Source organism: Carcharodon carcharias (assembly GCF_017639515.1).
Source record: "Carcharodon carcharias isolate sCarCar2 chromosome 35 unlocalized genomic scaffold, sCarCar2.pri SUPER_35_unloc_4, whole genome shotgun sequence".
Taxonomy (NCBI): domain Eukaryota; kingdom Metazoa; phylum Chordata; class Chondrichthyes; order Lamniformes; family Lamnidae; genus Carcharodon; species Carcharodon carcharias.
Window position 1 is genome coordinate 566,244 of NW_024470720.1, and position 23,016 is coordinate 589,259.

At 54.0% G+C, this 23,016-nt stretch overlaps 1 protein-coding gene across 2 annotated transcripts in view; it reads right to left on the reverse strand.

The window, feature by feature from the left end:
* Window positions 1-23,016, reverse strand: part of LOC121274244 (ubiquitin-conjugating enzyme E2 N) — a 247,310-nt gene that overhangs the window by 1,317 nt on the left and 222,977 nt on the right. Inside the window, exons 2-3 of one of the 2 annotated variants that reach the window (XM_041181441.1) lie at window positions 11,536-11,782; window positions 10,302-10,442 (exon numbers count right to left, since the gene is read on the reverse strand). In XM_041181441.1, the coding sequence (XP_041037375.1) occupies window positions 10,302-10,442; window positions 11,536-11,782 (388 nt within the window). The remainder of the gene's footprint in view (window positions 1-10,301; window positions 10,443-11,535; window positions 11,783-23,016) is intronic. The other variant, XM_041181442.1, reaches the window with a different exon arrangement.

Below are 23,016 nucleotides of genomic sequence, written 5' to 3' on the forward strand. Positions count from 1 at the left end.
AATAGTTGTATGTTGCATGCCATAGATAATGATTCTCAATGTAATTAATTATTGAAGGTTAGGCAGTTTTATTACCTTCATGTCCTTTGATATATACGACTTTTACTCTACCTATGTGTGTACTCTGATGCTGGCTCAGAGTGCCAGCTAGCTCCATTATCTGATACTGGGATCTCCGTGATATCACGATTCAATAAAGGCTTCCGAGACAAACCTCCTGGGTCTGAGTGTTCACTCCGATTTCCGTGACAGATTGGCGACGAGGATGGGATCTGACTGAAGTCCAGCAGCCTCTCAAGTTGAAGAGGTGATTGAAATCCTGGGCTGTTGGATCTCTTTAAAAAAAAAAGGACCCTTGTGGCAAAAAGGGAGGAATACCTCTCCCAAGTTAGGGAGAGTGCGATCTGCATCCTAGCTGAAAGGGGGAGCGCAGTGAATCAGCGTCCTAGCTGAGCAAGCAGGGGACGGCAAGTAAAAGGGTAGCTTACCGACTAAAGAGATTTGAGTGACCCAAAGAATCGGAAGGCTTGTTAAGGAACTTAAACACCGGTGAGCGCACAGGATAGGAAACGCGCCGGGCTGTTAATTGTGTTTCGTTTTCAGATAAATGGGCGGTCGCAACAGCAGACAAAGGATAATGGTAACCAAAGCTCGTCAGCAGGTAGGAGATCTGCTGGTCCCTCCGGGGTCACCAGCCGACGTTGTGATACGAGGAACGGGCGATGATCGGTTATGCGGTGCCCTTTAGCCGCGACCTGTAGGGGTGGACGCAGGGAGAATGGCCGTATGGGGGGGACATTTTAAACTACCCCTTATCCAGGCCTGGTGGGATCGGGTAGCTAACGGGGCTGGAGATCCCAACCGGGATTTCGACTATGTGATGGGTTGTTTTAGTAAATGGGTGGAGGTGGTGAAATGCCACCAACTCCACCCCCAAATTAAAGAATAAAAAGGAAAATCAGAGCGAAGGTAGTGAAAAGATGATAGACCACAACGGGGAACCCCCCCCACCCCCGACCCCGCCGAGACCATTCGTATAGACGCGCCCCCTCCGCTGCAGCGTCTGCTCCTCCACCATACCCCCTCGGCGCCGACCCACTGGGACCTTATACCTTGTATCCGAGACTCGCGGCATCTGGCAACCCTCACTGGCCTCCCCTTCCTGACCCCTTAACGGACGGACTTACAGAAATAGCTGCGGCTGCCGGGTTTAGGAGAGGGAGCAGGAGCGGGACCAGCAAATACTGAACCGGATAGTACTCAATCCGGCCTCGCACCCCCAAACGAGGGGAGGTCGACCTCGGTAGTCAGAGCAATGACGATTGTCCGGCAAAGTTCACACGCCAATCGACCAAGATGGTAGCGGCAGCGGCTGACTCCACCTCTCCTGCAGTGCAGAATCCTAAAAATCATGATTGGCGACACGGCTATACTCAAACCATGGACTCCGGCTGAGGCTCACACCATGGTAGCCGAGGCGCCCAACCCCATTAAGCGTCCCGCGGCCTTCCTCGATCGGTTGGAGCAAACGTGCGCGGTGTATCGACCCCCTCCCGGGCCACTCGCAAGCCTTGTTGAAATTTGCTTATGGTAGCTCCTGGGCCGCACTGAAGGATACCATTCCGGTACCGCCTGGGGAAAACGGGGGGGATTGGCGAAAAGATGATGAACAAGCGGAAGCTGGCAATGAAAGTTTAGGACGTTGGTTACAAGGAAGAGGCCGGATTGCCATTATGGGGGCAGCACAGAGACATGGGGACCAGGGGGAAGTGGAAGTAACTCGGCGTTTTGCAGAGGAAAGGCGAGGGTACCCCTGACTTTATCGCCAGATTCCGTAATACCTGGGAAGAGTGTGCCGGTGTCCCCTTGGAGGGGCAATGGGCCATTCAGACGCTGATGTACTGTATGCTGCCCCCAACAAGCCCAGGCCTTTAAGCTGCGAAATCTGAATCGGCAAACGATGCGCTGGTCCGAAATTACCACTACTTTGGTCAATATGGATCGTGAGGGACTGTTTGCCAGCCCCCCGGGAGGGCCCCAAACAGCAAAAGGCCCAATCCTATCATCAGGAACAGGGCAGACGTAAGGGGCAGGCTAGGGGTCCGAGACGGGACAAATCCCAAGACATTTGCCGTAAGAGCGGGAAGAAAGGGCCCTGGGCCAGGGACTGCCAATCTACTCCCCCCAAGGAGCCTGCTTTGTCACACGGGCAGCTGACAGCCGCGGGTTCCTCCTTTACTTATAATAACCCTTTCCCACAGGATTAGCGGGGCCCAGGGGAGGTTATGGTACAGGGAGCTGTTATATCCCTGTACCAAGACTCGGAAGCACTACCTATGGTAACCCTTGGAATCGGAGATACTCATTTGCGAGCCTCAGTGGACATTGGCGCTACCCTGTCCTCTGTACCACACCACCCTCCCCACCCCCCCTCCCTGGGATTACCCCTTAGTCAGAACGGGGTAGTAACTGTGGGAGTGGCTGGGGTTCCTCTATCCGAGCCTCTATCGAAGAGGGTTACTCTGTCGTTGAAGGACAACCGTGTAGAGGAGACACTGATAGTATCAGCCACCACTCCCTTACCTCTGCTAGGACGCCAGACCCTGTGCAAATTAGGAGCCACTATCTATTGTACCCCTCAGGGCATGTGTATGGGGGTACCCTCACCCCAGACCCATCAGTTAGCGTCCCTACTCCTTACCCCCGAAGCTGAGCCCGAACCGGCCTTGTACTGCTGGCAACTTGAGGGTAACCCTTACACGGCAAAGATGGGCCGCTTGTGGCAGGAAATCGATAAGCTGCCGTTTTTGACTCCTGTTCGGACTCTGAAGAGCCTGTTACAGGTGGTGCTGTATCACTCTCGCTTACACTGTACTGCGTGGTTTACAATGAAAGATCACCCTGAGTATCGCCAAAGGGCCGGTACTCTTGAAGGGCAATTAACCTCCGTCTGCCTCGGCCCCTACCTTTATTTCGGGGAAGCGGACCTAGGTGTCCCGGTTGCACTTGACCACGGAGCAGCAGCCCCTGTTCCGAACGGACCTTGACTCTGAGCCCCACTTAACCCTTGCAATTCAGCCCCCCCTTCCTGGCAAAGCACATAGGTCCCATGATTAAGCGGTTACAGTCGGACTCTACCTCTGAATGCATCGGATCTTTTGAGTGGTTCGGATCTGTTGCGGGTAGGATCTATCTCCCAGGGATTTCCGGGGTCTCCTGTAAAGTAATTGACGCCCCCCCACCCCCCCGCCAGCCAAATTTCAACGACAACAGCACCCCCCCCCACCGAGCAACCTGACTTTGTCGGTCTCTATGCATTAGATGTAGTCGAGGGTGGTCTGTGGGCTTTGCATAAAAATCACGTCAGTCGAGTGCTCTCCGCTCCAGATCACTGTGTTAAGCTGCGGAAAAATGCTGTCCTGCCCTGCGTTCGGCAGTACCGGTTAACCCCTGATGCTGAGGCAGGCATAGCTCCCGTCGCAAATGCCCTGCTTCAACAAGGGGTCCTTAACCCCACCGTTAGCCCCTGTGACACACCCATATTACCGATTCCTAAAATTGGACAGCTAAACGAATGGCGTTTTGTACAGGACTTGCGAGCTGTAAATAGCATTGTGGTCCCCATAGCACCGGTAGTACCCGATGTAAATGTGATCCTGTCCTCCATCCCGATTACCGCTGTGGCCTATACCGTAATAGACCTAAGCTCCGCTTTCTTTTCTGTCCCCCTCCACCCCGACAGTCAGTATTTGTTCGCTTTTCCCCATAAAGGACAGCAGTATACCTGGATGAGGCTTCCCCAGGGATACACTGAAAGTCCTGCTGTATACACTGCTGCAGTAAAACGGGACTTGGATGAGTGCTATTTAAATGGGAACTCCACACTTGTACAGTACGCCGATGATCTTTTAATGGCCTCACCTACACTGACAGACTGTGTGAAAGACTCAGTAACTTTACTTCGATTCCTAAGCAACAAGAGGCCATAGAGTATCTAGGAGTAAACGGCAGTTCTGCCAGCCACTGGTACAGTACCTGGGATTCACTTTAAAAACAGGGACTCGGCAGATTGGACCCGAATGAGTACAAGCCATCCTGCGGATACCTGCCCCTAAAACAAAGAGATTCTTTCCCTCCCAGGTATGGTGGGCTGTTGCAGATGGTGGATTCCCGATTACTGTCTATATGATGCTGTCCTCTGTGCAGCTACGGTGAAGGAAGCCCCTGCAGTTGGTTGTCCAGTGGACCTCAAAACAGGAGGCAGCGTTTAAAGCTCTCCAAAGCGGCTGTGACCACGGCCCCGGCTCTGGGGTTACCCAACCATGAGCGTCCCTTCCAGCTCCACGTTTGCGAAAAGAAAGGATTCGCCACCGGCGTTCTTACTGAAGGCCACGATGGAGGTAGGCGACCGGACTGCTTATCATTCCACGCCTCTTGCCGCTGTGGTGATGGGGATGCCCACTTGTCTCCGTGCCATGGCCACAACGGTTGGAAAGTCGTTGCCGTGAGTCCTCGATCACCCTTGTGAGGTGCGAGTGCCCCACGCCGTCACGCTGCTCCTAAACTCTGCTGCCACACAACACTTTACTGCCTCCGGACGCACGGGGTATGAAGTTATTTTGTTATCGCATCCCAGTTACACCTGTCGCTAACCCTGCCACTTTTGTCCCCAAGTCCTCTGAGGAGGTGGAACATGACTGTATCGCTATGGTCGAGCAGTCCACTTCTCCCGGAACGGATTTGTGGATGGACCCCCCCCTTCGGGACCCAGACGTTACTTTTTACACCGATGGCTCCTCTCAGCGACCTAGAGACTCTTTGCTTGTCACCGGTTACGCTGTCGTGAGTCAGCGCCACATCGTGGAAGCTTACGCACTAACCCCCCCCACCACCGGCACTTCGGCACAGGCAGCCGAACTTTTTGCCCTAACCAGAGCTTGTACCCTGGCTAAAGATCGAGCGGCCAATATTTACACCGATTCCCAATAGGCCTTCGGCGTTGTCCGTGACTTCGGTCAAATGTGGAAAAATCGGGGTTTCATTACGTCAGCGGGCCGGTCTATTAAACATTCCCAGCTCGTGCTGCACCTTCTAGAAGCGATTCCATTGCCTCAACGTCTGGCAGTCACTGAATGTGAAGCCCACACTAACTGACTGATGATGTCTCCGTAGGGAACGCTCGCGCTGACCAAGCAGCTAAACAAGTAGCAGCTGCACAAGCACCTCTTTCGCAAGCGCTCCGTGTCCCGAATCACGCGCCCCCCCCCCCCCCCCACCACCTTCCTGCTCTGGAGTCTGTCGAGCTGCAGACAGCCCAACAAAACTGTACTAAGCAGGAAGCAGGGGCGTGAGAAACGGCACAACGCTGCTTTAAAAACGGTTTCTGGTTCCATTCGGATGGTCCAACTGGTTTGTCCTTGAAGTCTGTTTTTGCCCCTGTGTGGCCTGGTGCATGCCCAGGTACACATGGGCAAAGAGGGGATGCAACGTGCGATAAGCCAACAGCGGTTTGCACCTGGTATCACTCCAACTATACAAAAAAAAAATCACACGTTCTTGCTTAACTTGCCAACAGAATAATAAAGGGACAGCGGCAGCTAAGTACGATCACCTGCCAATGCCTAAAATGCCTTTTGAGAACTTGCAAATTGATTGGGTGCATATGCCCCCGGCCTCAGGGTATAAGAACTTATTGGTAATGGTAGATATGTTCACCCGATGGGTTGAAGCTTACCCAACACGAAGAGATGATGCGCAAACAGTAGTGAGAATATTGTGGAAAGAATTGATACCTAGGTACGGAATACCTATGGGAATAAATGGTGATCGAGGAACTCACTTTACTGGGAAAATAGTGAATGATTTAGTGCAGATCATGGGTTTTCAGTGGAAGTTGCTTATTCCTTACCAGCCGCAGTCCTCAGGATTAGTTGAAAGGGTAAATGGGGAATTAAAGAACACCTTATCTAAAGTTTGTCAGGATAATAATCTCTCGTGGCCTGAAGCGCTCCCAGTGGTGCTCTACGCTATGTGAAACCGAAAGAATAGAGTTACTGGAATAACGCCCCATGAAGCCCTCATGGGACACCCTGTGACTACCGGAGCCCAGCCTCCTGTGTGTGTCAAAAAATTAACCTTAGTATGGAACGATGAACAGACCTTGGCTTACGCCCAAGCGCTGTGCAAAAGGGCAGCCGAATTGCACGAGATGATAAGGCAGGCTCAGGTGACCGCAGAAGATACTCCTGTACACGCCTTCCAGCCAGGTGATCAAGTGTATGTAAAAATTCTAAACAAAGACTCTCTTTCTCCAAGGTGGAAAGGACCCTACCTTGTGCTACTAACAACTCAGACGGCCTTGAGGGTTAAAGGGAAGGAAGACTGGATCCACGCCACCCGCTGTAAAAAAAATATTGTCCGGCAATAATATAGCAAGTGATCAAGTGAACTCATTTGCATTATGTATTGGATACTGCTCCTTGCTATATTCCGTGAGGTATATCCAAGGGACCCTCCCCCAAACACCTTCTTGTCTCTATGCCGCACCTGCGCTAGACAGGTAGGACCGGGTGCCTGTTTTGGGTAAGCGCCTAGACTCCCCAACATGGGGGTGAGACCAATCATTGGCGCGTGTCTCCTTTAAATGCCACTGAGTACGCTGACGTTGGAAATTTTAGTTGTGTAACACAGCTTCTCCAAAAGCAACTCCGTGAATTAGGAACGAGCGACAGCAAAACCCGTGGCAAGGAACTCCAAGACCCAGACCCTGGACCGGACAATCCGTTTAGGGGTCGATTCCATTGCTCTCCACCTACCGATGGGTGGAACTATACAGAACATGGGATCAGAATCAGGCCCCCCCCCCCCCGCAAAAGCCGGTAAACGCCACCCGTTGGTGTTCCAACCTTACAACCGGCACTTACGATTTGGGATGAAGCTCCTGTCCTATTTACGATATCATACCCTTTTGGGTTGTCAGTTCGAAAAGATGATAAGGGTGGTCAGATGCCCTCTGGTAGTGATAGTACCCAACATCCACCAAACCCCCTCAATGGTACCAACTGAGTTTACGGAGATAAAGCTTACCTCTGGTTGCCTGGGATGCCTCAACTATCCTCTTTTCCTTAATGTGCTTGTAGGAAATTCGATTAAGAATGGAACCACTCCCACCTGGAGTGGCTGTTGCTACCTGGCGTACCTGAATGCCTATCTTCACCATATAGGTAAATCCGATATTCATCCACATCAGCATCTATATTGCTGTGGCACTTCGGAATCTGAACGATTCTGGATGATCGCTGTGCCCCCTTATGGCACTGCCCGTCATCCCCGAGAGATTATCAACCTGGCAGCTGCACTTGAAAAATTTGCCAATTCAACGGCTGATGCTTTTATTGAGACGCAGAAACAGATTTCAGCTACCGCTACTGAAATGACAGGCCTTCGCCTGACAGCTCTGCAAAACAGAATGGCCCTTGACTTCCTCCACTTGTGCCATGATAGGTTCAGAGTGCTGCACCTGCTTGCCTGCTGTTTCTGAGAATATTACTAACCTGGGACAACATGTCCTGGATAAAGTGCGAGAAATAAAGAAAGCTGGGGAAAGATTGAGCAATTTTTATAACAAGGATTCCTGGTGGGCTACAGTAATGGGGTGGTTCTCCGGTTGGGGAAGTTAGCTGCTGTACGTTCTAATCGGGTTAGTTTTAATAGGTGTTATAGGGTGTTGTACAGGTGCTACTTGGAGGAGTTGCTGTGTCCAATGTATTAATGGAGCCATGAATGGAGTCACCAATGGGTTAGGAGGAGCTTCAGTTGTCTCTCAGTTGATACGCACTGGTCCCAGGGAGGCCCACTGGTGGGGAGAAAAGGTTTACCCTGCCAGGGATCGGCCTTTTCCTTATGGTTGTGAACCCCCTTGTGATAATGCAGATACTATTCCTCATTGGTGTTAATCTAGAGGATTAACAAGGAGGGACTGTGGGAGAATAAAATACATCTACAGGACAACTAAGAGTTAAACGGTTAAAACCATAGTGGAATCCTAGAGCACAGTTCCCTCCTTTGTTCTCACAGGTACACCTGCAGCTGCCAGCTCATTGAACAGGGAAGGAGAAGAGGAGTATCATAAACAAGCTTCCTAGAATCCTTGAGGCAAGCCTGGGATGTCTGCCCCAACACAAAGAGACAGGATCAAGCAATGGTCATCTGTTCCCTAGAATGTCCGCCCCCTAGCACTAAAGATAAGGTCAAGCAGCATCGGCGGAGAAGAAAAGAGTTGACGTTTCGAGTCCTCATGACCCTTCGACAGAACTTGAGTTCGAGTCCAAGAAAGAGTTGAAATATAACCAGCTTATATTTCAACTCTTTCTTGGACTCGAACTCAAGTTCTGTCGAAGGGTCATGAGGACTCGAAACGTCAACTCTTTTCTCCGCCGATGCTGCCAGAACTGCTGAGTTTTTCCAGGTAATTCTGTTTTTGTTTTGGATTTCCAGCATCCGCAGTTTTTTTGTTTTTATAAGGTCAAGCAGGGTCATCTATTCTGTCTCACTTTTTATCACCAGATGGGCTCCTCCTGAGATCCTGTGTAGTCATAAACTAGAATAGAATAGTTGTGTGTTGCATGCCATAGATAATGATTCTCAATTTAATTAATTATTGAAGATTAGACAGTTTTATTACCTTCATGTCCTTTGATATGTACGACTTTTACTCTATGTGTGTACTCTTATGCTGGCTCAGAGTGTCAGCTAGCTCCATTATCTGCTACTGGGATCTCCGTGATATCACGATTCAATAAAGGCTTCCGAGACAAACCTCCTGGGTCTGAGTGTTCACTCCGATTTCCACGACAACAGGGTTAGATACAGAGCAAAGCTCCCCCTACACCGTCCCCATCAAACACTCCCAGGACAGGTACAGCACGGGGTTAGATACAGAGTAAAGCTCCCTCTACACTGTCCCCATCAAACACTCCCAGGGCAGGTACAGCACGGTGTTAGATACAGATTAAAGCTCCCTCTACACCCTCCCCATCAAACACTCCCAGGACAGGTACAGCACAGGGTTAGATACAGAGTGAAGCTCCCTCTACACTGTCCCCATCAAACACTCCCAGGACAGGTACAGCACGGGGTTAGATACAGAGTAAATCTCCCTCTACACCGTCCCCATCAAACACTCCCAGGACAGGTACAGCACGGGGTTAGATACAGAGTAAAGCTCTCTCTACACTGTCCCCATCAAACACTCCCAGGACAGGTACAGCACGGGGTTAGATACAGAGTAAAGCTCCCTCTACACCGTCCCCATCAAACACTCCCAGGACAGGTACAGCACGGGGTTAGATACAGAGTAAAGGTCCCTCTGCACCATCCCCATCAAACACTCCCAGGACAGGTAGAGCACGGGGTTAGATACAGAGTAAAGCTCCCTCTATACCGTCCCCATCAAACACTCCCAGGACAGGTACAGCACAGGGTTAGATACAGAGTGAAGCTCCCTCTACACTGTCCCCATCAAACACTCCCAGGACAGGTACAGCACGGGGTTAGATACAGAGTAAAGCTCCCTCTACACTGTCCCCATCAAACACTCCCAGGACAGGTACAGCACGGGGTTAGATACAGAGTAAAGCTCCCTCTACACCGTCCCCATCAAACACTCCCAGGACAGGTACAGCATGGGGTTAGATACAGAGTAAAGCTCCCTCTACACTGTCCCCATTAAACACTCCCAGGACAGGTACAGCACGGGGTTAGATACAGAGTAATGCTCCCTCTACACAGTCCCCATCAAACACTCCCAGGACAGGTACAGCACGGGGTTAGATACAGAGTAAAGCTCCCTCTACACTGTCCCCATCAAACACTCCCAGGACAGGTACAGCACGGGGTTAGATACAGAGTAAAGCTCCCTCTACACTGTCCTCATCAAACACTCCCAGGACAGGTACAGCACGGGGTTAGATACAGAGTAAAGCCCCCCTCCAATAACAACTTGCATTTCTTTAGCACTATTAACAAAAAGAGGTATGAGGGACAGGTGAGTAAAAGCTCAGACAAACAGGTCAGTTTTAAGGAGCGTCTTAAAGGAGGGGAGAGAGAAAGAGAGTGGGGGGGGCAGAGAGGGTTAGGGAGGGAATTCCAGAGTTCAGGGCTCCCAGGCAGCTGAAGGCCCGGCCGCCAATGGCGGGGCAATGGGAATTTGTGGGGGTGGGGGGGGGGGATGCGTGAGAGGTAGTTCTAAGAAGCCCAGTCACCCAGCCCCTGCTCCCGGGTTCCCCAGTTGGGATACGCACCGATCTCTATGGCCTGTGATTCGCTGTTTTTCCACTGTTCTGCCACGTCATTGGCCAGTGGGTCGTCAGGGTTGGGTGCGCTGAGTAAAGCCTGGATGGAGAGAAGGACCGTCCGGATCTGCAGTGCTGGAGACCACTTGTCTGCATCAAATTTGAGAGGGAGAGAGCGGGAGAGAGAGAGAGAGAGAGAGAATGGGTGGGGGGGTCAATTCTCAGTATGGTTGTTCCACACTCTGTCCCTCGGTGTGCAGAATCCCGGTTATCCAAGCACCAGGCTTGCTGCCCGCATCCCACCCAAGCAGTCGGCCTGCGATGCCCCCCACAGCCGAACATCTCACGCTCCGCCCTTGCTGTTTTTGCGGCCGGGTCCCCACTGGAGATCATCTGGTCCCCTTCCCAGAGGTCAGAGCTGTTAGGTCAGGGGCAGGGGGAGGGGATGCGAAAATCGAGTGTGGGGAGGGTGGAGGGGGTGAGTGAGTGACAGGGTTGAAGGGGATGAGGGTGCCGGACAGGAGGATGGGGTACGGTTGGAGGAAGAGGGAGGGGGAAGGAAGTGGCTGGAAGGTGGCGAGGGGGAGGAAGAGATTGTGGGGGGGGGTACTTTGCTCAAGAAGCTTGAAACTGTCCACGAGGGAGGGGGATGGAGGGAGACGGAGGGAGGGGAACAGCGGGACGGACAGAGGGAGGGGAACAGACGGAGGGAGGGGGACGGAGCGAGAGAGGTGGACGAAGGGAGGGGAACAGGGGGACAGACGGAGGAAGGGGATAGACAGAGGGAGGGAAGAAGGGGATGGACGGAGGGAGGGAGGGAGAGGGACGGAGGGAGGGGGTACGAAGGAAGGGGATGGACGGAGGGAGGGAGGGAGGGGGACGGAGGAAGGGGATGGACGGAGGGAGGGGGTACGAAAGAAGGGCGATGGACGGAGGGAGGGGGACTGACAACGAGGGACGGAGGAAGAAACGTACGGGGGGGAGGGGGACGGGGGAAGGGATGGACGGTGGGAGGGGGACGGAGGAAGGGGATGGACGGACGGAGGGAGGGGGATGGGGGAAGGGACTGACGGGGGAAGGGACGGATTGGGGGAGGGGACGGGGGGAAGGGACGGACGGGGGCGGGGAAGGGGGACGGGACGGACGCGGGGAGGGGGACGGGAGGAGGGACGGACGGGGGGAGGGGGACGGGACGGACGGAGGAAGGGACGGACGGCGGACGGGTAGCTGAAGGCCCCGATACCTTTCAGGATGTCCAAGCAGATCCTGCCCAGCTTGTCCACGTTGGGATGGTAGATCTTGGTGACGAACCGGACCTTGGGGGCTGCCATGGGGTATTCCTCCGGCAGGAAGAGCTCCAGCTTGAAATTACCCCCTTCGAAGGGCGAGTCCTGGGGCCCAGCAATCACCACGTGAAAGTATCGAGCGTTGGCCTCATCCGGCTCGGCTCGAATCCCCGGCACCGGCTCCGCCATCAGACGCTGTGTCTCCTGTTGGGGGAGGGAAACAAGGAACTGGAGACGAACCAATCAGCACTCCCCCGACCCACAACCCCTTCCCGCCCGGACGGTCAAGGGCAGCGGACACGTGGGACGACCACCACCACCTGCAAGTGCCCCTCCCTCGTCCTTGAACATGTTCTCACCTCCCGAATCCACGCCCCTCTTTCCCGGAACTGTCCAATCAGGTGACTGTCGGTATCCAATCGGCTCTTAGCAAGGTCACAGGCAACGTCCCGTGTGAACGTGACAGGGGTAAACTTTCCCTCGAACCGTCTGCCGTCTTTGACACTGTCGATCCATTGCTAAGAACCCCCCCTATTTCCACCTCCGTAACATCGCCTGACTCTACTCCTGTCTCAACTCATCGGCTGCTGAAGCCCTCGTCCACGCCTTCGTCACCTCCAGACACAACTATACCAACGCTCTCCCACATTCCACACTCCATAAACTTCAAACGCTACTGCCTCCCCCAACCCACCCATGTCCAAACTCGGAACGAAACCCGTACACCCGTCACCCCCTGTGCTCGCTGACCCACAATGGCTCCCGGTCGGGCAACTTCAAAATTCTCATTTTCATTTTCAAATCCTTCCATGGCCTCCGCAAAGCCCCTCCCTATCACTGTAACCTCCTCCAGCCCCTACACCCTTCCCTATCTCTGTAAACTCCTCCAGCCCCTACACCCCTCCCTATCTCTGTACCCTCCTCCAGCCCCTACACCCCTCCCTATCTCTGTAAACTCCTCCAGCCCCTACACCCCTCCCTATCTCTGTAACCTCCTCCAGCCCCTACACCCCTCCCTATCTCTGTAAACTCCTCCAGCCCCTACACCCCTCCCTATCTCTAAAACCTCCTCCAGCCCCTACACCCCTCCCTATCTCAAAAACCTCCTACAGCCCCTACACCCCTCCCTATCTCTGTAACATCCTCCAGCCCCTACACCACTCCCTATCTCTGTAACCTCCTCCAGCCCCTACAACACTCCCTATCTCTGTAACCTCCTCCAGCCCCCTACACCCATCCCTATCTCTCTAACCTCCTCCAGCCCCTACACCCCTCCCTATCTCTGTAACCTGCTCCAGCCAATACAGCCCTCGCTATCTCTGTAAACTCCTCCAGCCCTTACACACCTCCCAATTTCTGCAACCTCCTCCAACCCCTACAGCCCTCACTATCTCTGTAACCTCCTCCAGCCCCTACACCCCTCCCTATCTCTGTAACCTCCTCCAGCTCCTACACCGCTCCCTATCTCTATAACCTCCTCCAGCCCCTACACCCCTCCCTATCTCTGTAACCTTCTCCAGCCCCTACACCCCTCACTATCTCTGTAACCTTCTCCAGCACTTACACCCCTCCTTATCTCTGTAACATCCTCCAGCCCCAACAGCCCTCCCTATCTCTGTAAACTCCACCAGCCCCTACACCACTCCCTATCTCTGTAACCTCCTCAAGCTCCTACACCGCTCCCTATCTCTATAATCTCCTCCAGCCCCGACATCCCTCCCTCTCTCTGTAACTTCCACCAGCTCCTACACCGCTCCCTATCTCTATAACCTCCTCCAGTCCCTAGACCCCTCCCTATCTCTGTAACCTCCTCCAGCCCCTACACCCCTCCCTCTCTCTGTAACCTCCACCAGCCACTACACCCCTCCCTATCTCTGTAACCTCCTCCAGCACGGACAACACACCCTATCTCTGTAACGCTCCTCCAACCCCTACACCTCTCCCTATCACTGTAACCAGCTCCAGCCCCTACACCCATCCCTATCTCTGTAACCTCCTCCAGCCCCTACAGCCCACCCTTTCTCTGTAATCTCCTCCAGCGCCTACAAACCTCCCTAACTCTGTAACACCCCTCCAAACCTCCCTGTCTCTGTAACCTCCTCCAGACCCCACAATCCTCCCTATCTCTGTAACCTCCACCAGCCCCTACAACACCCCCTATCTCTGGAACCTCCTCCAGCCCCTACACCCCTCGTCATCCGTTTAAACTCCTCCAGCACTTACACCCCGCCCCACCTCTGTAACCACCTCCAGCCTCTACACCCCTCCTTATCTCTGTAACCTCCTCCAATCCCTACATCCCTCCCTAACTCTGTGACCTCCTCCAGCCCCTACAACCTTCCCTACCTCTGTGACTTCCTCAAGCCCCTAAAACACTCCCTACCTCAGTAACCGCCTCCAGCCCAGATAACCCTCCCAATCTCTGTAACGCCCTCCAAAACTCCCTGTCTCTGTAACCTCCTCCAGCCCCTACAACCCTCCCTATCTCTGTAACCTCGTTCAGCCCCAACAACCCTCCCAATCTCTGTAACCTCCTCCAGCCCTGACAACCCTCCCTATCTCTGTAACCTCCATCCAGCCCCTACAACCCATCCTATCTCTGTAACCTCCTCCAGCCTCTACACTCCTCCCTGTCTCAGTAACCTCCTCCAGCCCCTACAACACTCCCTATCTATGTAAACCCCTCCAAAATTCCCGGACTCTGTAACCTCCTCCAGCCCCTACAACCCTTCCAATCTCTGTAACCTACTCCAGCCTCTACAACACCCCATAACTCTGCAACCTCCTCCAGCCCCAACAACAGCCCCTATCTCTGTAACCTCCTCCAGCCCCTACACCACTCCCTATTTCTGTAACTTCCTCCAGCCCCTACACACCTCCGTATATCTGTAACCTCCTCCAGCCCCTACTCCCCTCCCTATCTCTGTAACTTCCTCCAACCCAAAACCCTCCCTATGTCTGTAACCTCCTCCAGCTCCTGCAACCCTCCCTATCTCTGTAAACTCCTCCAACCCCTTCAACCCACCCAATCTCTGTAACCTCCTCCAGCCACTACAACCCTCCCTATCTCTGTAACCTCATCCAGCCCATACAACCCACCCTATCTCTGTAATCTCCTCCAGCCCCTACACCCCTCCCGAACTCTGTAACCTCCTCCAGGCCCTACACCCCTCCCTATCTCTGTAACCTCCTCCAACCCCTACAACCCTATCTCTGAAACCTCCTCCAGCCTCTACACCCCTCCCTATCTCTGTAATCTCAGCCATCCCCTACAACCCTTCCTATCTCTGTAACCTCCTCCAGCCCCTAGACCCCTCCCTATCTCTGTAAACTCCTCCAACCCCTACACCCCACCCACCCCTGTAACCTCCTCCAGCCCCTAAAATCCTTCCTATCTCTGTAACCTCCTCGAGCCCTGACAAGCCTCCCTCTCTCTGTAACCTCCACCAGCCCCTACACCCCTCACTATCTCTGTAACCTCCAACAGCCCCTACACCCCTCCCTATTTCTATAACCTCCTCCAGCCCCTACACCCCTCCCTATCTCTGTAACCTGCTCCAGCCAATACACCCCTCGCTATCTCTGTAAACTCCTCCAGCCCTTACACCCCTCCCAATTTCTGTAACCTCCTCCAACCCCTACACCCCTCACTATCTCTGTAACCTCCTCCAGCCCCTACACCCCTCCCTATCTCTGTAACCTTCTCCAGCTCCTACACCGCTCCCTATCTCTATAACCTCCTCCAGCCCCTACACCCCTCCCTATCTCTGTAACCTCCTCCAGCCCCTACACCCCTCCCTCTCTCTGTAACCTCCACCAGCCCCTACACCCCTCCCTATCTCTGTAACCTCCTCCAGCACGGACAACACACCCTATCTCTGTAACCCTCCTCCAACCCCTACACCCCTATCTCTGTAACCTCCTCCAGCCCCTACACCCATCCCTATCTCTGTAACCTCCACCAGCCCCTACAGCCCACCCTTTCTCTGTAATCTCCTCCAGCGTCTACAAGCCTCCCTAACTCTGTAACACCCCTCCAAACCTCCCTGTCTCTGTAACCTCCTCCAGACCCCACAATCCTCCCTATCTCTGTAACCTCCACCAGCCCCTACAACACCCCCAATCTCTGGAAATTCCTCCAGCCCCTACACCCCTCGTCATCCATGTAAACTCCTCCAGCACTTACACCCCGCCCTACCTCTGTAACCACCTCCAATCCCTACATCCCTCCCTAACTCTGTGACCTCCTCCAGCCCCTACCGCCTTCCATACCTCTGTGACCTCCTCAAGCCCCTACAACACTACCTACCTCTGTAACCGCCTCCAGCCCAGACAACCCTCCCTATCTCTGTAACCCCTCCAAACCTCCCTGTCTCTGTAACCTCCTCCAGCCCCTACAACCCGCCCTATCTCTGAAACCTCCTCCAGCACATACAATCCTCCCTGTCTCTGTAACTTCCTCCTGCCCCTACAATGCTACCTATCGCAGTAACCTCCACCAATCCCTACAACACCCCCTATCTCTGCAACCTCCTCCAGCCCCGACAACCCTCCCTATCTCTGTAACTTCCTCCAACCCAAAACCCTCCCTATGTCTGTAACCTCCTCCAGCTCCTGCAACCCTCCCTATCTCTGTAAACTCCTCCAACCCCTACAACCCACCCAATCTCTGTAACCTCCTCCAGCCACTACAACCCTCCCTATCTCTGTAACCTCATCCAGCCCATATAACACACCCTATCTCTGTAACCTCCTCCAGCCCCTACTCCCCTCCCGAACTCTGTAACCTCCTCCAGCCCCTACAACCCTATCTCTGAAACCTCCTCCAGCCTCTACACCCCTCCCTATCTCTGTAATCTCAGCCATCCCCTGCAACCCTTCCTATCTCTGTAACCTCCTCCAGCCCCTAGACCCCTCCCTATCTCTGTAAACTCCTCCAACCCCTACACCCCACCCACCCCTGTAACCTCCTCCAGCCCCTAAAATCCTTCCTATCTCTGTAACCTCCTCGAGCCCTGACAAGCCTCGCTATCTCTGTAACCTCCACCAGCCCCTACACCCCTCACTATCTCTGTAACCTCCAACAGCCCCTACACCCCTCCCTATTTCTATAACCTCCTCCAGCCCCTACACCCCTCCCTATCTCTGTAACCTGCTCCAGCCAATACACCCCTCGCTATCTCTGTAAACTCCTCCAGCCCTTACACCCCTCCCAATTTCTGTAACCTCCTCCAACCCCTACACCCCTCACTATCTCTGTAACCTCCTCCAGCCCCTACACCCCTCCCTATCTCTGTAACCTCCTCCAGCTCCTACACCGCTCCCTATCTCTATAACCTCCTCCAGCCCCTTCACCCCTCCCTATCTCTGTAACCTCCTCCAGCCCCTACACCCCTCCCTCTCTCTGTAACCTCCACCAGCCGCTACACCCCTCCCTATCTCTGTAACCTCCTCCAGCACGGACAACACACCCTATCTCTGTAACCCTCCTCCAACCCCTACACCCCTCCCTATCTCTGTAACCTCCTCCAGCCCCTACACCCCTCCCTATCTCTGTAACCTCCACCAGCCCCTACAGCCCACCCTTTCTCTGTAATCTCCTCCAGCGTCTACAAGCCTCCCTAACTCTGTAACACCCCTCCAAACCTCCCTGTCTCTGTAACCTCCTCCAGACCCCACAATCCTCCCTATCTCTGTAACCTCCACCAGCCCCTACAACACCCCCAATCTCTAGAAATTCCTCCAGCCCCTACACCCCTCGTCATCCCTGTAAACTCCTCCAGCACTTACACCCCGCCCTACCTCTGTAACCACCTCCAATCCCTACATCCCTCCCTAACTCTGTGACCTCCTCCAGCCCCTACAGCCTTCCATACCTCTGTGACCTCCTCAAGCCCCTACAGCACTACCTACCTCTGTAACCGCCTCCAGCCCAGACAACCCTCCCTATCTCTGTAACCCCTCCAAACCTCCCTGTCTCTGTAACCTCCTCCAGCCAATACAAACCTCCCTATCTCTGAAACCTCCTCCAGCACATAGAATCCTCCCTGTCTCTGTAACTTCCTCCTGCCCCTACAATGCTACCTATCTCAGTAACCTCCACCAAACCCTACAACACCCCCTATCTCTGCAACCTCCTCCAGCCCCTACACCCCTCCCTATCTCTGAAAGGTCCTCCAGCCACTAAACCCCTCCCTATCTCTGCAAACACCTCCAGCCACTACAAACCAACCTATCTCTGTAACCTCCTCCAGCCCCGACAACCCTCCCTATCTCTGTAACCTCCATCCAGCCCCTACAACCCATCCTATCTCTGTAACCTCCTCCAGCCCCTACACTCCTCCCTATCTCTGTAACCTCCTCCAGCCCCTACAACCCTCCTATCTCTGTAACCTCCTCCAGCCCCTACAACCCTCCCTATCTCTGTAAACCCCTCCAAAATTCCCGGACTCTGTAACCTCCTCCAGCCCCTACAATCCTCCCTATGTCTGTAACCTCCTCCAGCACCTACAACCCTTCCAATCTCTGTAAGCTCCTCCAGCCTCTACAACACCCCCTATCTCTGCAACCTCCTCCAGCCCCAACAACACCCGCTATCTCTGTAACCTCCTCCAGCCCCTACATCACTCCCTATTTCTGTAAGCTCCTCCAGCTCCTGCAACCCTCCCTATCTCTGTAAACTCCTCCAACCCCTACAACCCTCCCTATCTCTGTAACCTCCTCCAGCCACTACAACCCTCCCTATCTCTGTAACCTCATCCAGCCCCTACAACCCACCCTATCTCTGTAACCTCATCCAGCCCCTACAACCCACCCTATCTCTGTAACATCCTCCAGCCCCTACACCCCTCCCGATCTCTGTAACCTCCTACAGCCCCTACACCCCTCCCTCTCTCTGTAACATCCTCCAGCCCCTACAACCCTATCTCTGAAACCTCCTCCAGCCTATACACCCCTCCCTATCTCTGTAATCTCCTCCATCCCCTACAACCCTCCCTATCTCTGTAACCTCCTCGAGCCACTACACCCCTCCCAATCTCTGTAAACTCCTCCAGCCCCTACACCCCACCCACCCCTGTAACCTCCTCCAGCCCCTAAAATCCTTCCTTTCTCTGTAACCTCCTCGAGCCCTGACAAGCCTCCCTATCTCTGTAACCTCCACCAGCCCCTACACCCCTCCCTATCTCTGTAACCTCCAACAGCCCCTACAACCCTCCCTATTCTGTAACCGCCTCCAGCCCCTACAACACTCCCTAACTCTGTAACCTCCTCCAGCCCAAAAACCCCTCCCTATCTCTGTAACCTCCACCAGCCCCTACAACCCACCCTTTCTCTGTAATCTCCTCCAGCGCCTACAAATCTCCCTAAATCTGTAACACCCCTCCAAACCTCCCTGTCTCTGTAACCTCCTCCAGACCCCACAATCCTCCCTATCTCTGTAACCTCCACCAGCCCCTACAACACCCCCTATCTCTGTAACCTCCACCAGCCCCTACACCCCTCCCTATCTCTGTAAACTCCTCCAGCACTTACACCCCGCCCTATCTCTGTAACCACCTCCAGCCTCTACACCCCTCCCTATCTCTGTAACTTCCTCCAATCCCTACATCCCTCCCTTTCTGTGACCTCCTCCAGCCCCACAACACTCCCTATCTCTGTAACCTCCTCCTGCCTCTACAACGCTTCCTATCTCAGTAACCTCCACCAGCCCCTACAACAGCCCTATCTCTGCAACCTCCTCCAGCCCCTACACCCCTCCCTATCTCTGTAACCTCCTCGAACACCTACACCCCTCCCTATCTCTGTAACGTCCACCAGCCACTACACCCCTCCGTACCTCTGTAACCTCCTCCAGCGCCAACAACCCTCCCAATCTCTGTAACCTCGTTCAACACCAAAAACCCTCTCTATCTCTGTAACCTCCTCCAGCCCCTACACTCCTCCCTATCTCTGTAACCTCCTCCAGCCCCGACAACTCTATCTCTGTAACATCCTCCAGCCCCTACAACCCTCCCTATCTCTGCAACACCCCTCCAAACCTCCCTGTCTCTGTAACCTCCTCTAGACCCCACAATCCTCCCTATCTCTGTAACCTCCACTAGCCCCTACAACACCCCATATCTCTGGAACCTCCTCCAGCCCCTACACCCCTCGCTATCCCTGTAAACTCCTTCAGCACTTACGCCATGCCCTACCTCTGTAACCACCTCCAGCCTCGACACCCCTCCTTATCTCTGTAACCTCCTCCAATCCCTACATCCCTCCCTAACTCTGTGACCTCCTCCAGCCCCTACAACCTTCCCTACCTCTGTGACTTCCTCAAGCCCCTACAACACTCCCTACCTCAGTAACCGCCTCCAGCCCAGATAACCCTCCCAATCTCTGTAACGCCCTACAAAACTCCCTGTCTCTGTAACCTCCTCCAGCCACTACAACCCTCCCTATCTCTGTAACCTCGTTCAGCCCCAACAACCCTCCCAATCTCTGTAACCTCCTCCAGCCCCGACAACCCTCCCTATCTCTGTAACCTCCATCCAGCCCCTACAACCCATCCTATCTCTGTAACCTCCTCCAGCCCCTACACTCCTCCCTATCTCAGTAACCTCCTCCAGCCCCTACAGCCCTCCCTATCTCTGTAAACCCCTCCAAAATTCCCGGACTCTGTAACCTCCTCCAGCCCCTACAATCCTCCCTATCTCTGTAACGTCCTCCAGCCCCTACAACCCTTCCAATCTCTGTAACCTACTCCAGCCTCTACAACACCCCCTAACTCTGCAACCTCCTCCAGCCCCAACAACAGCCCCTATCTCTGTAACCTCCTCCAGCCCCTACACCACTCCCTATTTCTGTAACTTCCTCCAGCCCCTACACACCTCCGTATATCTGTAACCTCCTCCAGCCCCTACTCCCCTCCCTATCTCTGTAACCTCCTCCAACCCAAAACCCTCCCTATGTCTGTAACCTCCTCCAGCTCCTGCAACCCTCCCTATCTCTGTAAACTCCTCCAACCCCTACAACCCACCCAATCTCTGTAACCTCCTCCAGCCACTACAACCCTCCCTATCTCCGTAACCACATCCAGCCCATACAACCCACCCTATCTCTGTAACCTCCTCCAGCCCCTACACCCCTCCCGAACTCTGTAACCTCCTCCAGGCCCTACACCCCTCCCTATCTCTGTAACCTCCTCCAGCCCCTACAACCCTATCTCTGAAACCTCCTCCAGCCTCTACACCCCTCCCTATCTCTGTAAACTCCTCCAACCCCTACACCCCAACCACCCCTGTAACCTCCTCCAGCCCCTAAAATCCTTCCTATCTCTGTAACCTCCTCGAGCCCTGACAAGCCTCCCTATCTCTGTAACCTCCACCAGCCCCTACACCCCTGCCTATCTCTGTAACCTCCAACAGCCCCTACACCCCTCCCTATATCTATAACCTCCTCCAGCCCTTACACCCCTCCCTATCTCTGTAACCTGCTCCAGCCAATACACCCCTCGCTATCTCTGTAAACTCCTCCAGCCCTTACACCCCTCCCAATTTCTGTAACCTCCTCCAACCCCTACACCCCTCACTATCTCTGTAACCTCCTCCAACCCCTACACCCCTCCCTATCACTGTAACCTCCTCCAGCTCCTACACCGCTCCCTATCTCTATAACCTCCTCCAGCCCCTACACCCCTCCCTATCTCTGTAACCTCCTCCAGCCCCTACACCCCTCACTATCTCTGTAACCTTCTCCAGCCCCTACACCCCTCCCTATCTCTGTAACATCCTCCAGCCTCTAGAGCCCTCCCTATCTCTGTAACATCCTCCAGCCCCTACACCCCTCCCTATCTCAATAATCTCCTCCAGCCCTTACAACCCTCCCTATCTCTGTAACCTCCTCCAGCCCCTACATCCCTCCCTATCACTATAATCTCCTCCAGCCCCTACACCCCTCCCTCTCTCTGTAACTTCCTCCAGCTCCTACACCGCTCCCTATCTCTATAACCTCCTCCAGACCCTACACCCCTCCCTCTCTCTGTAACCTCCACCAGCCGCTACACCCCTCCCTATCTCTGTAACCTCCTCCAGCAAGGACAACACACCCTATCTCTGTAACCCTCCTCCAACCCCTACACCCCTCCCTATCTCTGTAACCTCCTCCAGCCCCTACACCCCTCCCTATCTCTGTAACCTCCACCAGCCCCTACAGCCCACCCTTTCTCTGTAATCTCCTCCAGCGTCTACAAGCCTCCCTAACTCTGTAACACCCCTCCAAACCTCCCTGTCTCTGTAACCTCCTCCAGACCCCGCAATCCTCCCTATCTCTGTAACCTCCACCAGCCCCTACAACACCCCCAATCCCTGGAAATTCCTCCAGCCCCTACACCCCTCGTCATCCCTGTAAACTCCTCCAGCACTTACACCCCGCCCTACCTCTGTAACCACCTCCAATCCCTACATCCCTCCCTAGCTCTGTGACCTCCTCCAGCCCCTACAACCTTCCATAACTCTGTGACCTCCTCAAGCCCCTACAACACTACCTACCTCTATAACCGCCTCCAGCCCAGACAACCCTCCCTATCTTTGTAACCCCCTCCAAACCTCCCTGTCTCTGTAACCTCCTCCAGCCAATACAACCCTCCCTATCTCAGAAACCTCCTCCAGCACATACAATCCTCCCTGTCTCTGTAACTTCCTCCTGCCCCTACAATGCTACCTATCTCAGTAACCTCCACCAACCCCTACAACACCCCCTATCTCTGCAACCTCCTCCAGCCCCTAACCCCTCCCTATCTCTGTAAGATCCTCCAGCCACTAAACCCCTCCCTATCTCTGCAACCACCTCCAGCCCCTACAAAGCAACCTATCTCTGTAACCTCGTTCAGCCCCAACAACCCTCCCAATCTCTGTAACCTCCTCCAGCCCCGACAACCCTCCCTATCCCTGTAACCACCATCCAGCCCCTACAACCCATCCTATCTCTGTAACCTCCTCCAGCCCCTACACTCCTCCCTATCTCTGTAACCTCCTCCAGCCCCTACAACCCTCCTATCTCTGTAACCTCCTCCAGCCCCTACAACCCTCCCTATCTCTGTAAACCCCTCCAAAATTCGCGGACTCTGTAACCTCCTCCAGCCCCAACAACACCCGCTATCTCTGTAACCTCCTCCAGCACCTACATCACTCCCTATTTCTGTAACCTCCTCCAGCTCCTGCAACCCTCCCTATCTCTGTAAACTCCTCCAACCCCTACAACCCTCCCTATCTCTGTAACCTCCTCCAGCCACTACAACCCTCCCTATCTCTGTAACCTCATCCAGCCCCTACAACCCACCCTATCTCTGTAACCTCATCCAGCCCCTACAACCCACCCTATCTCTGTAACCTCATCCAGCCCCTACAACCCACCCGATCTCTGTAACATCCTCCAGCCCCTACAACCCTATCTCT